At 44.2% G+C, this 19,518-nt stretch overlaps 1 protein-coding gene across 2 annotated transcripts; it reads left to right on the top strand.

Moving 5' to 3' along the window:
• Positions 1–1,595: 1,595 nt before the first annotated feature.
• Positions 1,596–18,863, top strand: BDH2 (3-hydroxybutyrate dehydrogenase 2). Of its 2 annotated transcripts, none has more exons than XM_024211754.1 (10): positions 1,596–1,664; positions 4,597–4,676; positions 6,492–6,570; positions 9,459–9,555; positions 10,457–10,565; positions 11,722–11,782; positions 13,308–13,421; positions 16,225–16,283; positions 17,173–17,265; positions 18,663–18,863. In XM_024211754.1, the coding sequence occupies exons 2-10, from the start codon at positions 4,605–4,607 to the stop codon at positions 18,714–18,716; spliced, it is 738 nt and encodes a 245-aa protein (XP_024067522.1). In that variant the 5' UTR covers positions 1,596–1,664; positions 4,597–4,604; the 3' UTR covers positions 18,717–18,863. The 2 variants fall into 2 exon arrangements, with proteins under 2 accessions (XP_024067522.1, XP_024067521.1); XM_024211753.1 differs by lacking the exon at positions 1,596–1,664 and adding an exon at positions 1,681–1,761.
• Positions 18,864–19,518: the final 655 nt, after the last annotated feature.

The raw sequence follows: 19,518 nt of genomic DNA, 5'->3' as shown, positions 1-19,518 counted from the left end.
TCCGCTATGGGATATGTTTTTTGCAAACTCGGGAGGCTCTGCATTCTCTCCCCCCCCCCCCCCCCCAAAAAAAAAAAACTGGCTGCTGAATCAATAACCCTCATCTCTGGTCTTCAGGTCACCCTTCCAGGAATTGTTTTTCTCCCTTAGTGCTCCCCATCACCCCAGTCCAACCACAATATTCCCTCAGTCCACATTCCATATACGGGCAACCCTGCTTACTGTGGCCTTTCCCCGATGCTGATAGTAGGTTGTCTCCCTGCCAGCCAAAGTAGCCTTCCTCTTCTGCTTCACGCTCCTGGGTCTTAGTGCTTGAGGATCTCCTCTTTTCTTCTTCGAGTGATTGCTCCTGTGTATTCCACAGTAGGTGTGCGTGCTCACTACGTGCACCGGTGCTGGAAGTTTTTCCCTTAGCAGCATCCATAGTGGGGGAGCACCGCTGCGACCCCTGGAGTGGCGCCGACATATCATGCTATAAAGGGGGCTGCATCTCGAAGAACGCCAGTTACGGAACATGTAACTGTCCTTTTTCCTTTTTACCCCACTTGTCAGACCAGCCACTTTCCTTGGAAAATCCACTTCAACATATCCCTCCGCCAGTTTTATCACTGCCTCCATTGTCTCTGGTGGGTGTGTCCTCACCCAGGCCTTAGTGGTATCCAGGAGATTCTGCATAAACTGCTCTAATATCACAGTTTCCAGGACCGCTTCCACATTTTGTTCTCTCAGCCTTAGCCATCAGTTGGCCCAATCATTCCACTTCTGCACAAACTCTCTCAGCCTTACCCCATCAGTCCACCTGCCTGTCCTAAATTTCTGCTGGTATCTTTCAGTTGCCAAGCCTACATGGTCCAATATGGCAGCCTTTAACACATTGTAGTTCTTGGCCTGCTTCTCACTCATTGACATATAAGCAGCTTGGGCTTCTGCCACCAGATAAGGGGCTAAGCATAGGGCCCATAATCCTTTAACCCAGCCCACACCAGTCACAATTCTTTTGAAAGTCAATAGGAACATGTCAGGATCATCCCCAGAGCCCATTCCACAGAGTCTCAGCACCCCCGCTCCCAGCTTCTCTTTCCCCGAGGCAGGACTTGTCACATTCTGTATTAACTGCTGCAGTACCTGGATCCGTTCCTTCACAAACTCCTGAAACACCCGCTGTTGTGCCTCCTGCCATCCCAACGGGGCTCGTCATTCTGTTTGCTGCCTCTCCTGGAATCCATGCAGCATCCTCTGCATCTCCTTCTGTTGCTCTATCAGCAAAATTTTATTACATATGTATTGTGTATTCTTTTCTCTTTGGGATTCTGATGACTGATATACAGTCAATACAAATTACTGGGGGAAAGCATATTCATTCACTGTTTGCTTTTGGTTGGTTGGGGGGGTTTTTTGTTTGTTTGGTTTTGTTGTTGTTGTTATTTAGAGTAATTGCCAGGTAAAGCTGACAATCTTCACTTCTTCTCTTGAGCTACAATAACTGTTTTTATATCCCAAGCCTCACTAGATGGCAGCATCTCAACTTTTCAACAGGGAACGGTATTGTCTTGAACAGCAATTCACCAGCAGAACTACAGCACCCAGCATGCACTCTGAAACCTTGTACTTTTCTCCGGTACAAGGGTCGGTGAACCCTGAAAGCTGGCTGTGGAGATCCTGAGGTGAGTGGCTTTATTCAGCCTCGTATGTTTCATCCTGTTAGTTTCACCTGGAATAACAGTCAGGAAAGCTGTGACTACGAGGTTGAGAAACTGATTTGTACGTTTATATACTTACATGCTCTCGTTTCTCTAGTGGTGGGAAATGGGCAGTATCCGAGTGCATTAAGCCTTGATAGCTGGAGACATGGTGTAAAATCTGGCCTAAAGCAAAAGCAAAATTACCGGATATTATCAGTTTAGTTCCTAATGCCCATATAGTCTGCCAAGCTACCACATTATTGGTAGGGCCGCACTCTTCATTGCTTATGTTGGCTGAGCTCTGTGCATTATCCAACTTATTTTTAGTGCAATTGGGAAGTAAGGTGGGGGCTGGACGGAGTGGGAGGAAGCCAGAGGCAGTGCTTGAGTTATTCTGGGACACTCCAGAATGACATTCTGGTACATTTTTGGAGGCACTGGGACAGTGTTCCAATACTTCTAATTCCTGAGCCACCATCTCTCCTTCTGGAACATAGAGCCGGGGCTGGACCTCGGCTTCCTGCTCTGGAAGGAGAGATGATGGTCCATACTGTGTGGCAGAGGCACCATCTCCTTATGCTGCCTCCTCTGCCTCTTCTGCATCTGGGCCCATTCCAGAAGGAGTAATGGCAGACAGCTTGGTTACCCAGCGGCCATCTCCTTCCAGAGCAGGGAGCCTGGGCCAAAGGGGACCCTCCAGAGTCTGGACCTGGCTCAGCCACCATCTCTCCATCTGCTCATACCCCTCAACCCGGCATCTTCACCTCCAGATACAGGAAGCCCTGATTGGGTGAAGGGTAGGGGCTGTACTGCACATCCTGGAGAAGCATCCCACAGCCGAGCTCTCTGGGGCCAGCAGTTGGGAGCAGCCCAGAGCTACCCCCACACAAGCCACTTAGCTCCCTGCAAGGGAGCAGGGACCCTCCAGTCTCCCCACACAGAGCACACAGGCCCACTGGCTAGGCTCCCGCTCTTCTGGCTGATCATGACTCCCTGATCACTCTCTCCCCACCAATTACAAGCCACTTATTCTCCCCTGACAACCAATATCCCTCTGCCCTCAGTCCCAATATCGTCATTCCCCAGACCCCAATATCTCCCCTTTCCTGCCCCCAGCTCTCTGCCCAAATACTGTATACCCCTTCTCTACCCCCTACTGCGAACCTGCAATATATCCTCTGCCCTCCCCTTGCCTAACCCTCAGTCCCCCTTGGCATCCTCCCCTCCCCCTCATAGCTCTCACCACCTTCTATCCAGTGTTGCCAGTTTAGCCATTTTGTCGCTAGATGTAGCAACGTCACCAGGATGTCACCAGATTTGATTAAAGGTCACAGTTTAGCGACTTGTTGAGGCAAAACTCAAAAAATCTCAAGCAGACCTAAAACGCTGCTGGACTGAGCGACAAAATCACTGAACTGGCAACACTGAAATGAGAGGAGATTTGCCCCGCCTCGTGGTGTGCATGGCCAGCACCTCCATGAATTCTGGGACTTCTCTTTTGAGGACCCCAGCACTGCCCAGGGGCCTGGCTGGGTATACAGCTCTGTAGTGCCTAGGAAGCTGCTGTCTGTGATCTGTATAGGCAGTACAGAGGGCATCAGAGAGCTTAGCCCATTTGGTGCTGTAGGCAATCAGTGAAATCAGTGGAAATCAGGCTTTTCTGGTTTTTGGATTCTCACCAAAATTAATAATGTTCTTCCCATTGATACCTAGAACATTCCCTGAAATTTTCAAATTGATCAGTTGGGGTTTTCAAAAGCTATCACATTACACCTCTGTAGACAGACTTGCTTCACTCAGCCTATGAGCTAGGAATTATTCTGGGGAAGTTCTATGGCCTGTGCTATGCAGGAGGTCAGGCTACATGATCACAATGGTCCCTTCTGGCCTTGGAAGCTTGGACTTTATGAAAGTCACCAACTTGGTATAACTGGTAGCTGGTAAGCCTTCCCAGAACTGCAGAGAGTCCCAGAACATCAGAGAGCTTGCATGCACACATCCTACCCACACTAGCTGGTCATGAGTACACTTACTACTTGTAATAGGCATTAAAATTCACTTTTAACTTCTGATAGATTTATTTCAATTAAAATAATCCTACAACTTCCTACAGAAGTGCTGAAAAGTCTGCATTTCAGGATAGTATCAAATTAATCTGAAGTCCAGGGGTGCAGACTCACTTCATCTCGCTTCTCAAAAGTATATATATTATTCATAGCAATTTAAGGTTGAGACTTTCAAACCTGCCAAGGGGATTTGGACACCTAATTCCTATTAAATTCTAATGGACATGGGGCATCCAAATCTCTTAGGCATCTTTGAAAATCCCACCCTGAATTTGTTCTGCTGATGTTATTAACTAATGACAAAATGCCTGTGACATATCATAGCTTCCCTTTATTGAAGGGACACCTCTAAAATAAAGCCATGGCTGAGATAACCAGGAGGTCTGGCATGATAATTCTCCCTCAGTTTTCAACTCTGATCTCAGATCCTTGGTCTCTTGAGAAACAGTCCACAGCTCAGACTGATTGCACATCCAATGTGATGATGCCAATATTTGTTGTACAGTGTTCAACTGCTCAGTGTGGTAGCCCATCAGGCATTTTGCTGATAACGTCACACTCTGCTAAAGGGCACTGGAGACTCCGATCTGCCTACAGGGATCAGGCAAGTCCTGTTTTAAAGCTTTTGCTTTAAAAGTTCTCATTTTCTAATCCAATGTATGAAATAGGCATACTGAAAACGTTTCTTATCTTGTGGGAAGAACAAGGCACTCTCCAGTTCTCTCTAGTCATAGATGCTCTGAGTCACCTGTTCAGTTATAGAATTCATCTGTTTTTGAGTCCCTGGAGCTGGTGTTAACTCCTTTTCCTTTTGAGAGATGTCACAGAACATGTTTAAATACCTACAGGGGGCAGCATGGGTCGGCTTGATGGGAAGGTAATATTGCTGTCTGCAGCCGCACAAGGGATTGGACGAGCAGCTGCTATAGTAAGTCTGGAAAGCTTCATTCTTCTTTTTCCCCCTCTTAGTTCCTTGCTAGCTTTGCTATTTTGATTAGCCCAATGAGACCTGTACTGAACTGTCTTTTATTATCAAACTGGAAATTAAATCAAAAGCCAAGTCCTTCAACTTTTCCGTGAAAAGCACATGGGGAAAAAAAATGTTACTGCTACACCATGAGAGCCTTGCTTCCATTCTGGAAAAATTCACTCAAGAGTCACATTGTCAAAATTCCCTGCTGCTCTATAAATAGCCTTCCCCAAGATCTTCTCGGCTGGGTTGGCTGGGCATACTGGTGTTCTTCTATTTTTCTCTACTTTTGACCAGCTCTACTCTCCAAAGATGGCTTTGCCTGTGGTGAATTATAGAGAGGGACTAGCAAAGCTAGCATGTGACATGCAATGAAAGATACCTAGTTGTCACAAACTTTGATTTTCACAGGCTTTGCCAGGGGACTGCTAATCCTGTCACTTGCATTAAAACACCCTTTCACTGGGAATAGCTTATTTGTAAAACACATTCCTTTTCCTAATGAATTTGCTTTGTAAATTTGCGATCAGCTACAGATGGAAGTGGCATACCTGACCTTCTAGAGATGCACCACAGTTATAGATAGGTACTCTCAGAAACTGCATTACTGCCACTTACTGGGGGTAGTGTGTCTCTGAGAGCTTCTTGCTTCTGTGATCAGCAGATGAGTCTGTTGTATAGCAGTCACTTGTCAACAACTCACTCTGAGGAGCAGAGCAAGTAGTTTTCTCTCAATAGACACAGGTGCTTATGAGGGTTCCCTTGTATTAAAGGGTATCTCTCAGGAATAGCTACCTGATTCTGTTGAATGTAATGAACAGAACCATTAATAAGTTGTTTCTCTAAGTAGTGCACTCTTCAATGATTTGGATGTGAAGCACTATACAAAAGCACTCATTTTCTATAAACTGTGGGTCAGATCCTCAGCTGTTGCAAATTGGCACAGCTCCACTCAAGTCTTTAATGCTGCATTGATTTTCAGCAGCTTAGGATCAGCCCCTACACCAATGGTCCCCAACCTTTCTGTTGCAATAGCATATTCATGTTCCCAGAAGAGTGTGGCGGGCACCAGACGACCAGCCGCCGAAATGCCGCCGAGAAGCAGCGTAATCGAGAAGGGTCACCGCAGAAATGCCGCCGAGAACCGACGTCATCAAGAAGTGCCGCTGCCGAAATGCCGCCGAGAAGCAGCGGCATTTCGGCGGCGACGTTTCTTGGCATTGCCGCTTCTCGGCGGCATTTCGGCCGCTGGTTGTCCGGCGGCCGCACTCCTCGGCGGCGGGTTGTCTGGCGGAAGCGCTCTCTTGTCAGTAGGCGGGCGCACATAAATGCCCCGGCGGGCGCCATGGCGCCCGTGGGCACCACGTTGGGGACTACTGCCCTACACGTTTGTAACCTACTGTCTAATACAGGTGCTGCCCTTACTAGAGACAGTGTATCAAGCACACTCTGGTGTATATCTGTTCCTTCAACTGGGTCAAGTAACAGGACCCGCTGCTTTAATTACAGATTCCTGGTTTGGGGGATAAACATCATAAGTTCTGTTCCCCTCTCTCCTGTGTACACTCAGCTGAAACCAGGGTGTTTGGCTATGTAGCCAAGTATAGATACAGATAATTTTGTTATACACGCACACAAAAAGCAAGCGATTCGCTGCCTTCAGCCAGCTCCTTTTTCAGTCCAAGATGGAAGTGAAAGGAGAAGGCAGCCTCTATTACTGGTAAACCCTAAAATATCTAAATGTTAATGGTTCCTTTTGCTTGTGTTGTTCAGGCTTTTGCAAAAGAGGGAGCAAAGGTCATTGCTACAGACATCAGTGAGTCCAAGCTGCAAGAACTGGAGGAGTATTCAGGTAAATGCTTTACAACAGACTTAAGTCCAACTCTTTTGTGTATTTTGTAAGCTGCTTGTACAAATTTCATCTCAGGACAATACAGAATTCTAAAGGCAGTAGAAACTGTAATAATGCAAGTTACTCCTTCGTGCTGGCATCTGGTCTTTTCTCTGCTGTAGCAGAATGTGGAGGTTTGGTGTTTGAGTGCAAGTTTTCCACTGAAACGTCAGCATTTCAAAAAGGATATACTGGGTACATGGAGTAACCCCATCCATCTGATTTTACGAGGCACTAGTGAAGCTGTTAACTGCTGCCACTTCTCACAATAGCGTCCATTTCACTGACTTGTCCTGGCCATTGGGCTGGCTGACAAGTCTAACTACCTCTTGTTTCAGTCATGGGACTTGAGCTTTGGGATGTTAGTGCTAAAATCATGAACTTCTCTCATTTGAGCTATAGAACTCACTTCATTAGCTACATAAGAATCCGATTTAGTGCTCTGCATTTCAGTTTGACCAACTAATGGCATTAATGGCAACGTAGTTGTTCACTAGTGTGAATTGGTGTATCTTTTAAATGTGAATTACACTGTCACTAAATCACCCCCTATTACATTTGTATAAATTCTCAGGACTAAGAGTTCTCTCCCTGCTGATACTATACTAGTATGTATCGACTACTCATGGGCACAAACTCACATCATTGTTCCTTAGTTAGACACAAGGCAGGGAAATCGTAACACAAGTTTATTTTTATGTCTAACATAAAAAGTATGGGTGAAATCTATCCTATATACACAATGAAACAGCATGAAAATACTTCCAAATTAACTTAGTGAATAAAAGTGATCACTGGTCCTTACATACATTCCTGACATTGAGAAGGCCGAATAACAATCTCTTAGCCAGACTTACTGCGAACAGCCTCTGGGTGACTCATGGCATTCTGGGGAATTTCCAATTCATCCTCTCAGAATTTCATGAATTCTCAAACTGAGTAGGGTTATTTACTTTGACACATCAGGCCAGTTGTGCTGGCAGGAACACCAGGAAGTGGAATCAGAGTTCTGCGCAGTCCCTACCCCTCTAAGGGCTGGTCTATACTTACCGGTTAGTTCGACGGCTGGAAATCGAACTTCCGGGTTCGATTTATCGCGTCTGGTCTGGACGCGATAAATTGATCCGGGAAGTGCTCGCCGTCGACTGCGGTACTCCAGCTCGGCGAGAGGAGTACCGCGGAGTCGACGGGGGAGCCTGCCTGCCGCGTGTGGACCGCGTCTGAACCGCGGTAAGTTCGAACTAAGGTATGTCGACCTTCAGCTACGTTATTCACGTAGCTGAAGTTGCGTACCTTAGTTCGACTTAGGGGGTTAGTGTAGACCAGGCCTAAGTCTTGGGAAAAGGAACTTCAGACATATGATTTGTTAAATCCCAACTCTTCCTTTGAGGACTGGAATTAGAATATGTCGGACTTTCAACTAATACAGAAGAGAAGACACCACTGTTAGTCAGCCTGCCAGGGAGAAGTTAGCTTTCTTGCTAACATATTTCCTAGAGAAATTTCCAGAGGTGTTTTAGAACATGTACATGAATTTGTCAGTTTGGCTTCAGGACGTGCAGGTTTTTCCAGTGGAGAATGATTTATTAGTTTCCATCAGCATTTTTCCACTCAACCAGGCTAGCATCACAGTAGCTATTAAACTCTGTGTAAATAGGTGTGGATGATAAAACCACAAAATAATGTATTTTCAGCAGTGCACAGGAAATGAGTCATGGTGATTTAATGGGCGTTGTTTGCATGAAGGCGCTGGAACAGTGGCATGCCTTTCTGGAGATCAGCTGTGAATTTAGGGTGTTTCATTTTTTTGCTGTTTGCATTTCTGCCGGCAGATGGCATTCTGTGCTTTCTACCTTAAGGTAACAATGTTACAGTGGGGCTGGCTCTACTGTAAAGTGTTTAGAAGAGAGTCACAGCAATCTCCATTTTGGAATCAACTGTGTTTGCCTGTGCGTGTGAAAGGTAAATTTAAATCACACAGGAAAGGGCCCCAAGCAACCTCTTTAAACAGCTCGGAAGGTGGATTAATATTTTTTCCAAAATAAACATTTTTTGTTTATAAATATTGATAGGTTAATTCCGAAGACATCGACATCACATTGTGTACATTTTAAAACTAGCCAACATTTCCCACACTATGTGCACGACCTGAGGGCTTTGACAATCAAACATATGTACTTCCCCCTGTCCCATTTAGCATAGTTATGACTCACCCCGTCCAGGTAACAAGATGACTAATGACTTACACAAGTCACTTATTCCTCATTAATGAGTTGTACAAGCCTGGCTCATAGTCCTCTTGGTTCCAAATAACATATTGCATGTGCCATGATCTGTAGTCTATGTGACACCCATAATGATTACAGTACTAGGTAACAGGGACCTGAGCTGTGGCTACAATTGGCCAGTGAGTTTGTTGTGGTCGTGTAATGATTGTAATTCACGGTGATGAGTGCTTTGGTGGGCTGAGTTTCTGTGAAATGGGAGTGTATTGGAATTAGCTCCACTTTTCAGAAGACACCAGCTCACCTGCTCGTGTGGTTGTTCTTCTCTTACAATAACATCAGTGGTCTTTTCTAACTCCCCTCTTGGCTCTTGACTAGCACTCCATGATCTTATTATTATAGCAATTCAGTATTGGGACAATTTAACAAAACAGTGTGGCTTTTGGGTGGTGGGGGTAAAAGGCCATAGTACCCAAGGGTACCCATGTTATGGTCTGATATTCAGAACTGCTCAGCACCTGTGAACTCCCACTGACATCGGTGGGAACTGCAGGCGCTCAGCTCCTCTGAAAATCAGGCTATTAATTTTTAACAAAGCAAAATAAAACCATTTTGTTTTTATAGGCATTCAAACACGGTTGCTGGATGTCACCAGCAGAGAACAAATAGAAAATCTGGCCAAGGAGATTGAAAGGATTGATGTCCTCTGTAATGTTGCAGGGTAACTAGAGCCTATTGTTTTAAACTCCCTTCTCCTTCCCGTGTTTATTCCCCAAAGGTATTTTGTTTGATTTTTTTGTATATCCGTTTCACAAAGGTGTTTCTGGTGTCTGCATACTCATTGGCTCTGGAGACTGACTTACATTCTCACCACTAGTGGCAGACCAGTGGGGGGAGAGTGTAACACTGTCTGTGTTCTTCCTGTTCTGCAGAGAGAGGCCTTCGGCTTCAAGGGCTTTCTTTCAGGCACCCTTCATCACCACCTCATTGGATATGTTGGTGATAAAGCCATTATCTTCTCCAGAACTGGAGAGCTCACATCATACATTGTTTTTTAACTTGGAAAAGATAAATCAAAATAAAAATATCTTTATACAGTACTAGCGGTCACTGAGATTTTTCAAATGTCAATTTTTGACCAATAATTTTGATGGATGATTTCAGGGACACCCTTTTTTTATGACTAGTTCTGCCTATTACCAAATCTTTATCTATGTGTAACACCAACAAACCCCGGTTGTCAGCGGGCGGGATTGAACCTGGGACCTCGGTGCATGAGCCTCTACCGCATGAGCTAAAAGCCAACTGGCTGTTAGCTAAGACTGTAGAGCAGACTCATTTTATCTCTCTCCAAGTGGTCTGTGTCACTAGATGGGACAGAACACCACACCCTGGAGGTGTGTGGGTTACATATGCATATGGTGGCTTATTGTGACTGTCTTGAACTACATATACTAGTTATAGGAAACTTGTGCAAGCTGAATGTTGCATTATAACCTCTGAAGAGTCTTGTCCAACCTTGCTTGATTGGAGGGGTTATTCCAGAGGAGCAGGAGAAAAAATGTAAATTATACAGAAAAGGCACAGGAAATAATCCATTGCTTTTTGTGCACTTAATCCAGTTTTGTCCATCACGGAACCATTCTGGAATGTGAGGAGACAGACTGGAACTTTACAATGAACCTCAACGTCCACAGCATGTATCTAATGATCAAGACGTTCCTTCCAAAGGTAAGGCTCTGTCTACAATGCTCCTTAGTGTAAAAGACATTGCGGTGTGTTTCAAGATGGGCAGGATTAAGTCATAGGCACTATCAGAGCGTGACGGTGGGTGAAAATGTGGGGATGTGGCCATGGAAGGCCCTCATATCATATTGTGCTGAGGACTGCTTTAATGCAGTCCTGATTTAGAGCCTAACCTTTCAGACTAGTGTGTAGAGAGGGTTAATTCGGGTTTTTTACACTGTACAATTTGTATTTAGAATCATTTTCAAATGCAGCGCAGTAACAGAGAGCATGGGAAAGCAATACCCTACAACACGCACCCAGACAATAAGGCTACACCGTCTCTACAAAAATATTTGTAAACATTCAGATGTAATTGTGTGACTTCTCCCCCATACCCACAACAGGAAGCTATCTTGCAGAGCTGTTCAATACCATCGACAACACGCTACTTCAATAGGGGAGTACTCATCCCATTAGATAAACAACTCACCTGTATGATTATACCATAGCTTGAGGATACTTCCTGTTTGTGACATAACCACCACATTCTGGGCCAAACTCATGGGCCACAGGCTGAGGTGTTTACAGGAAACATACTGCAAGGCCAAAATAGCCCAAGGATGGCTGTCACCAAAGTGAACAGGATGCACCCTGCAGTGATTATGATACAATCCCAATCCCTACTTTCCTGAAACCCTCGGTTCCAGCGAGTATTAATTGTGTTAATTGTGAATCGGGGAAAGGGGGTTTTGTTTCTAGCTCTGGCACAGATTTGGTATATGACTTTTGCAGTCACTGATCCTTTGCTTCTCCATCCTAAAATACCTACCTAGCTCAAAGGAGGGTTCTGAGGTTTAATTCATTGTTTATAGGTAGGTTCTCCACGAGTACATAGTAAAAAAGTGGGTATTACTATTGATGAAAATGAGATCTCAAAATGTGACATACTTAAGACTGACCTGACTGGGTTACTAATTCAAAGCTGTGAAGCAGGAGCCAAATGCTGCCCTTTGGGGTAGTATTTTGGCCTGCAAATCTGAGAAATTACTTGTGGAATAAAATACCACTTAATGTGAGGAAGGCTGGTAGAACAAGTCCCCATACGGCAGAATAGCTTTTGTTTGAATGGCTTGATGGTGGTTGTGGGGTTTTTTTGCAGATGCTTGCACAGAAATCTGGAAACATTATCAACATGTCTTCTGTGGCATCCAGCATTAAAGGTAATAGACTTGCTAGAGGATTGTTTTGTCATATATGTGCCTGCGATATTCCTAGGTCGTGTCCAAGGTTGACATTCTGGACCTGTAGAATAATATTTCGTGAGTCCAAATTTGAAAGTGCCTATTTTAGGAGAGATGGGACTGAATACACAAATGCAACCTTCTTTTGGCCCCTTTGTGCATAAGCATTATGATGTAGTCTTTAATTACATGATCACATGCAGTTTTTCTCACAGGACTCCCACCTCATTCGGTGAACAGGGTGGACAGTGCTCTGGGGATGAAATGGAGCTGTGCCGCAAAGGAGGCTGTTGTCTGGAAGGCCCCTGCCTCATTTGCTGCAGAAGTTGAAGGGTGCAGTGAATGAGGGAGAGGATTCCTCTGTGGTTTAGGAAGCTGAGTGCTACCCTGGAGAACTGGATTCTACCCAGTCTCTGCCACAGAATTCCTATATGATGCTGGGCACAGGTAGCCACTGTGGGTTGCTCATTTTATGGGTACCCAACTTGACACCTGATTTGCAGAAGTGCTGAGCACTCACGACTGCAACTGAGCTCAGGCAGAGCTATGCTCTGAACATAGGATGTGCTATAAAATGCCAAGTACTCTGAAAAACCAGGCCCTAGGCACCTCCAATTGGGCACCCAACATTTAAGTGACACTTTAGACAGTTTGGCTTTAATCTCTGTGCCTTAGTTCCTCATATGTAAAATGGAGATGATGATACCACCTCACTGGGGTTTTGTGCAAAGAAATATTGATTAATCTTTGTAAAGAACTAGGTTGCTACAATGACCGTACCATAGAAAAGCCAATGAGTAAATTAAAAATTCTGTGTTCAGGGCAAGTTTGCATGGCATGCAGTAAATAAGGCATGGAGCCACAGGTTTGGATGATCAGGATGAAAGAAATTGTGAATAGCTGCCCATCCAGTGAGCACTATCCACTGTGCGTGAATGAGGTAGGGGTACTGTGGAAAAAACAGTATATGGTCATGTAATTAAAGACCATATAATAATGAATATGCACAAGACCGGGGGGGGGGGTGGGGGGGGGGGGGGGAGGAAGGGGAGATTGAAGGTTACCCAAGCAACCTTGACTGATACCATTTATTGCCTCATTTAGTGGTACCATGCCACATATATCATTTTTCTTGTTTTTCACTGCTTCCTTAGTACCAACTGCATAAGGGTTACCCAACAAGAGCTCTGTGTGTGAGGGGCAGATCGTTCCCTTTCCTTTATAAATCTTTATGCAATTTTTAAAATAAACTTCCTAGGCTACTTCCTCAGATATTTTCATTCTGTGCTGTTGGTCAGTACATTGCTGTATCCTGGTTCTTGAACGGCACTCTACTCATGCGGATTCCTTTGTCTAGCAATCAGCACTCTAGCCAGCCTGTCATTCAGCCTCTGCTCAAGAAGATGCCATCCAGAAAATTCTAGAGCCCAAAAGCAGATCCATATGGGAATGTGACCATCTTCTTTGGTCTTCGTGTTACCCTAATACTAACCTCTTCTTTCAGGAGTTGTAAACCGATGTGTCTATAGCACTTCAAAGGCAGCAGTTATTGGTCTAACCAAGTCTGTAGCTGCTGATTTCATTGAAAAAGGCATCAGATGCAACTGCATATGTCCGGGTAAGTAAGTCCTTGCAGCATTTTGTAAACTTGGAGCTGACACTGAAAAAACACAGGTTTGTCTTTAGCGTTAGCTCAAAGCTACACGCCACCTGGCCTACTTAATGCGCCAGATTTAGTTTGAGGTTGTTGATAGAAAATGAAACTTGAAAACAGCCCAACCACCTGCAAACAGCCGCTGAAGGCATCAGCAGTCAAGGGAGAAACCACATTTAAGACTTTCTTCTGGCATTTCCTGAAATGTAAAATTAAGAATTGCTATTTTTATAGCAGTCCAATCTCTGTGGCCTATAAAAGCACACCTACATATGCTCAGAGTATCTTGATGGTGTATTATACCAGTTATTATTTGGACGTGAAAGTTGCAACTTAGAGAAGCAGATTGGGGGACGAAGGGGGAAATGGTGCTTTTGGTTGCTGATTAGGAATGCTGAAAGTACGATTGCCTCATTCCTGATGTCTTGCTGTTGTGAGACAAAATTGGATGTGACTAGATCCGGGTGATGTAAAAGCCAGTGAGGTGGGCTGGCATGCCTGGTGAGAGTGTAGTGAAGTTAGTACGGCAGCGGCAACCACAAGGACACATACCACAGGCGTGTCCGTGCACACCTACCAAATCTAACCTGCTTTTTATTTTTAAGCATCCAAACTAGAGCTGTGAATATATATTTTAATAGTAATTTGCGGTGGGGTTTCATTAAACCCCAAACTGGCAAAATCGGACAAAAGGCCTGATTTTCATAGGTGATGAGCATCAGCTGTTTCCTCTCATTTCACTTGGAGTTCTAGGTGCTCGGGGCCTGTGTAAGTAAGTCCCCCAAACCATATGTAAAACACTGGTACTGTTCTGAGTGACCTTAAGCCAGTTTGGGGTTTCCGCTGCAGCCATGCAAAACTCAATGTCTTTTCAACTTGAAAACAGGCATAAACTGTGTGGTTTCATCTGAGTTTCCTGTTGAGCTTTGGGGGTTTCTTCATATAGGACTTGGGGTGAAACTCTGGGTGAGAAATCAGAAAACTTGCAGACCTCTTTGCACATCATGAATTGTGCATGGTTCTTCACATCCCACCAGCATCACCTTTTAATAATTAACAAACATGTTACCCACTTACTAGAGCCTAGGAGCCTGGGAGAAGCAGCATGTTCAGTCCATGGTGTGGAAGGAGCACCTTACATTGGTCTAAAGTGCCTCTATAGCCAACTGACGAAACCAACACCGATTCAAGAAGGTGCTTCATCCTTCCTCCTTGACACAGGGAATAGATCTGCACAATGGGAGGGGAGTGGTACTTTGGGAAAGAGGGGCAACAGAAAGGAGGAATGAGGCAATCTTGGAGGACTGTTTCCCCCTTAAAATAACTTTTAATTGGCCAAATCAAGCACTGGTAATTTTGTGGAAGGCTTTCCTCTCTATGCATGAGTGCTCAAAGCTGAGCAGCAAACCCACATCAAAGAGCACCTGGATGATGTAAGTGTGAGTGTAACCCACACACCTCCTGGGTGAGGTGTTCTGTCCCATCTAGTGGAACCGAGACCACTGAGAGAGAGAGAAAATGAGTCTGCTCTACAGCCATAGCTAATAGCCAGTTGGCTTTTAGCCCATGCAGTAGAGGCTCATGCACTAAGCTCCAGAGGCCCCAGGTTAGATCCCGCCCACCGACGACCGGGGTCTGTTGGTGTTACGTGAGCAGCCAAGCAAAAGCTAACTTCTTTGCTAATGCCAAGGGAGAAAGCTAGTCCTGCTGCTGTAGAAGATCTTAATAGGGAGTTTTTGTAACCTGGCAGAATTAAGAATTTCTTTCTGTGCAACCTCTTGTGCAAGCCGAAGATCATCTCAGACCAGAGATGAAACACATGCCTGGAATATAAAGGTTGAAGCTATCCCCAGAGAGTTCTCAAGTATTGGCTACTTCATCACAATACTGATTTCCCACTTAATTCCATTCCTCCCCACTCACAACAACATTGGAGAGAAATAAAATACTACACAAATCAAGGACCATTTCCGAAACTCTCTGCAATTAAAAGCTAATCTCAAACTAGTGGTAATCTCTACGCCCCCTCAGTTCAAATGAAACCCCATCTCTTGTGCTGATCTTTCTCCACATAGGTGCCTAGTCACTGCAATGGAATGGGAGGATATCCTGGGATAGGTAACTAGAAGTCCACGTTGTATGACTATAGTATCTCTCTAAGCCAAGAGAATGCCACAATCTATTTTTGAACTATTGATTTGTATTCTAATTTGTGAACGTTCGGTGGCATCAAACAAAGCTGCATCACCTCTCCCTGGTGATGATCAGCACAGTAAAATTGCTTAAGGAAGTGAGCTGCCATAAAAATACTTTATGATAATAAATCAGCTAGTGTCCTCTTGCGTAGATTACTATCAGTATAAAGATTCTCTTTGTCACTATCCAGAATAGTGAGGCAGTTTTAACATTTTGCTATTTCCATTCATAGTTTTAGACTGTAAACACTGAGGAAGGGATGTTGCTCATTTTTTTTGTTAGCTGTGGGTAACATTTTTTCAAAAGCACTTCTATGACTTAGGCTACTAAGTTCCATTTTCAGAAATGACTCTCAGCCACTTAAGAGTCTGTCCTTCATTGAAAGTCAGTGGGATTTAGAGTCCTAAATCTTTTAGACCCTTTTGAAAACTTTATCCCAATCTTGTTATGAAGTGCTATGCAGCCATGGCAGTGTATAAATAACAGGATTAATGGTGATGAAGTCCTTTGTCATGACTGCTCACGTTCAGTACGGTGGAGTATTTGTTTTAAATTTTGAACATTTGCATAGGAACTGTTGACACTCCATCTCTACGGGAGAGGATCCAAGCCAGGTCCAACCCAGAACAGGTAAGCAGGCTACTTAGCTGTGTGCATGCACAAATTTAAATTATGTTAAAGAATTTGGGTAAAACTGAACAGCATTTCTGCCTAAATCTCAGTATTCAAGACTAGCAACAGCAGTGATTGTGCTTTGGCTGCTTGGTCACCTGGTGCTCAGAGTGGCATCAGCAGGTCCTTCCATGACACTATGCTAAAGAAAACCACAGTGCATTTCATCCTGCCGACTTCCCAAATATTTTACAATCATATACTATGTCTACAGCACCAATACAAAACAGCCACTTCTTGGACATATGGCAGCAACAAACTGATGTGCAGTAAACTACACAACAGTGAAGGAGAGGAAAATTTTGGCAAACACTCAGCTGAGGTCTTAGGTTCTCATCTGCAGGACCTCTGCACAGAATTCTGTCTGCTGCAAAAGGAGAAATGGCTGAGTCGACCTTACTGGAATTTAAACCGCTGGTTCCAGGGTACTGAAGTGTTCTGCAACTCTGAAGCTTAGACCACTAATGGTATTATCTGCATAGGGATAAAAGACCCACAGCATGGCCATGACTGGCCCAGGTCAGACGACGGGCTCACAGTGTCCTCTAGAGCTGAGGCTCTAGCCGAAGTCCAAAAGTCTGCACAGCAGTTTTTCAGCCCGGGAGCCCAAGCCCTGTGAACCTCTGTCAGCTGACCTAGGCTAGCCACGATTTTTTATCCCTGTGAAGATGTACCCTAAGTCACCCAGCCAGTGTTTTCTTTGGGCATTATATGTACTATCTGCACAGTAATCATATTATGAGCTTGTGGCCGTCTGACCACATAGCTTTTTAATGTAGCACAAAGTCATCATGGCTACATATTTCAGTGTGTAGCGGTGATGCATGGAATGTTCTGGTATCTCTAGGCCCTGAAAGACTTTCTGGCTAGACAGAAGACTGGTAGGATGGCTACTGCTGAAGAAGTGGCCCACCTCTTTGTGTATCTGGCCTCTGACGAAGTAAGTACTGTACAACAAAATCTGTTGTGAACCACAGAATCCCACCCCATCTTGTGGCTTCTCAGTAGAGGGAAGCTATTTTGCAGACGCTTACACAGTCTTGGAGACAGATTACTGCAGTAATAGAAGACTGACATACTTTGAGTCTAGCCCAAGATACAAACAGTGAACTATTTCCGGGCAGTGAAAGTGAAGGTTAAGTTATTATTTACTGAGGACCATATTCTGGACATTGCATGCATTCTGAACAAACTGGCTGTGCATGGCACAGTTCTATGGGGGGCTGGGTGGTATGGAGTCCTTTCCCATTGCCCCCACAAAGTTGCTTTGCTTCCACCACAGGTGACACCACCTTCAGTACACTAGGGTCAGTGGATCTGTAACCTGAATACAGTATGCAACAACGAAATGTTTGGGTGAGACAGATCTCTCAGGAAAGGATAAATAATAATTATAGCTTTGGGGCCATAATCATCCTCAAAACAATCAGTCACCCTCAAGTGATGATGTAAAATGAAGATGCAGGAACATATCATTCTGCTACAAATGTCTGAACTACAAACCCTCCCCGTCTAGAGAGGCTACATCCAGAGGATATAGTAAGGGCACAGGGCACATAGTAGACCCAAACCTGGCCACAAATAGCACCAACAGTAGTTTAACAGCACACGTAATAGGACTAGATGCCATGGAAATTGCCCAGTAGTCGGGACAATCTTTCTGAGCCCCGCAGAATCGCTTGAGGAAAGTGTCCCAATATTTCTATCAATTGTCACTTTCTCAAAGTTCATGTTGGCCACACACAGACTAAACCTATCAGTCTGATATTATTGGTAGAGCTTATTATTAATTGGATCTTTGCCCATATGTGGTCAGGACTTCAGTATTAGCTCTGAACTCAATATGGTTTGGTATTGATCCAGAGGAAAGAGCGCCCCCTACTCAATCAACAACACCACTTCCTCCACCATCTGGGTTTTTCTTGTAGATTGCTCCTTTAACTTACTAACCAGGTCAGACCCTGCTTAGCCTATGAGAAGTAATGATTTCTCAGTGCCAAGTGATATGGCTGCAGGCCAGATGTCATAACTCCACCTTCTGAGCATTCATTTGGTCCCTCCGTGACACATTTGTGCCTACCATCTGTAAGAGTCAGAAGTCCTAAAGCCATGTGATGATTTGTCACTTTGCAACCGCCCAATGTGGTAGCTAAAAGGTTTTAGTTTTTAAGGTTCTTAATCCTTTGAAATTTTCAGAGCCACTGTTGTATTTGTGGAGATTAAAGGACTGTTTGTAGATAGAGGAAATGTTTTTGTTAAATTGACTTCAATAATTGTTAGCCTTTTCCTCTGTTTATTAGTAATAAATGACAGTTACTCTTCCTCTTATGATTTCAGACTGCCTACATGACTGGCAATGAGCTTATCATTGATGGAGGCTGGAGCTTGTGACTTATGAAACTTTCAGCTGAAGTTTTCAATGGAAATTCACAGTACGAAAGGCAAATAATGAAGAGATGATCACATTTCTCTATTAATATAGTCTGCACCATTTTAATGACTAAAATGGTTGACCTTCAAATAAAAGTCAGTGTATTTGCACAGACATGCGATACCTCTTTTTTCTAAAATTACTTTGTCTGATTTTCTTTTGCATACTTTACACGGTAGTGTGGCTTGCGATAAAGCACACGTCATTCGACTTTGTTTTTTGTGGAAGCTCAGCTGAATGAAGAACAGCAATTGGACTTTTAAGGTGTGCCAGCAATATTATATGTAGAACACTTGCTCTTGGCATCTGTCTCATTTGGAAGTTAAACATTCTTATTTGGATTTCCTAGTAGCCTTGGGCAATGGAGGAAATGGAAAAAGGCTGCATTGGGGCCTGCTGAACTGGACCTGAACTGTGCAACAGCAGCCCAAAGCAGAGTCAGTGGGAATGTGCAGACTTAAAAGTCTGAACTACATGAAATGCTGACCAAAGTGTTTCTGGAGGCAGTGGGCTCTTATTTCTTGCAATGGCATATTAATTCTTGCAAATCAAATGCTGGAACCCACCGCTCATTTTCCAAAGATTTCAATCTGTTCCCTTTTCCTGGTCACCGTCATTAATAACATGCTGTAGAGCTGCTAGAAAGCAGCTCATAGTTCCTGAGACATTAGAGAGGAAAAGTTTAAATGTATTCCAAATACCTAAAAGGCCATGGGACAAACTTTACATGTAGTGGAAATTATGGGAATGAACCTGAAGCAG

The sequence above is a fragment of the Terrapene carolina genome, unplaced genomic scaffold, assembly GCF_002925995.2.
Source record: "Terrapene carolina triunguis isolate 2854851 unplaced genomic scaffold, T_m_triunguis-2.0 Scaffold706, whole genome shotgun sequence".
NCBI classification, from domain to species: Eukaryota; Metazoa; Chordata; order Testudines; family Emydidae; genus Terrapene; species Terrapene triunguis.
This window is presented reverse-complemented; position numbering and strand designations above follow the sequence as displayed.

Excerpts from the sequence above, each read along its gene's own strand:
- BDH2 (XM_024211753.1), top strand. The coding sequence starts at position 1,689 with ATGTTTCATCCTGTTAGTTTCACCTGGAATAACAGTCAGGAAAGCTGT. Across the intron at positions 4,677-6,491 it reads TTGGACGAGCAGCTGCTATA|GCTTTTGCAAAAGAGGGAGC; the intron begins GTAAGTCTGGAA and ends TGTGTTGTTCAG. Across the intron at positions 11,783-13,307 it reads TGTGGCATCCAGCATTAAAG|GAGTTGTAAACCGATGTGTC; the intron begins GTAATAGACTTG and ends CTCTTCTTTCAG.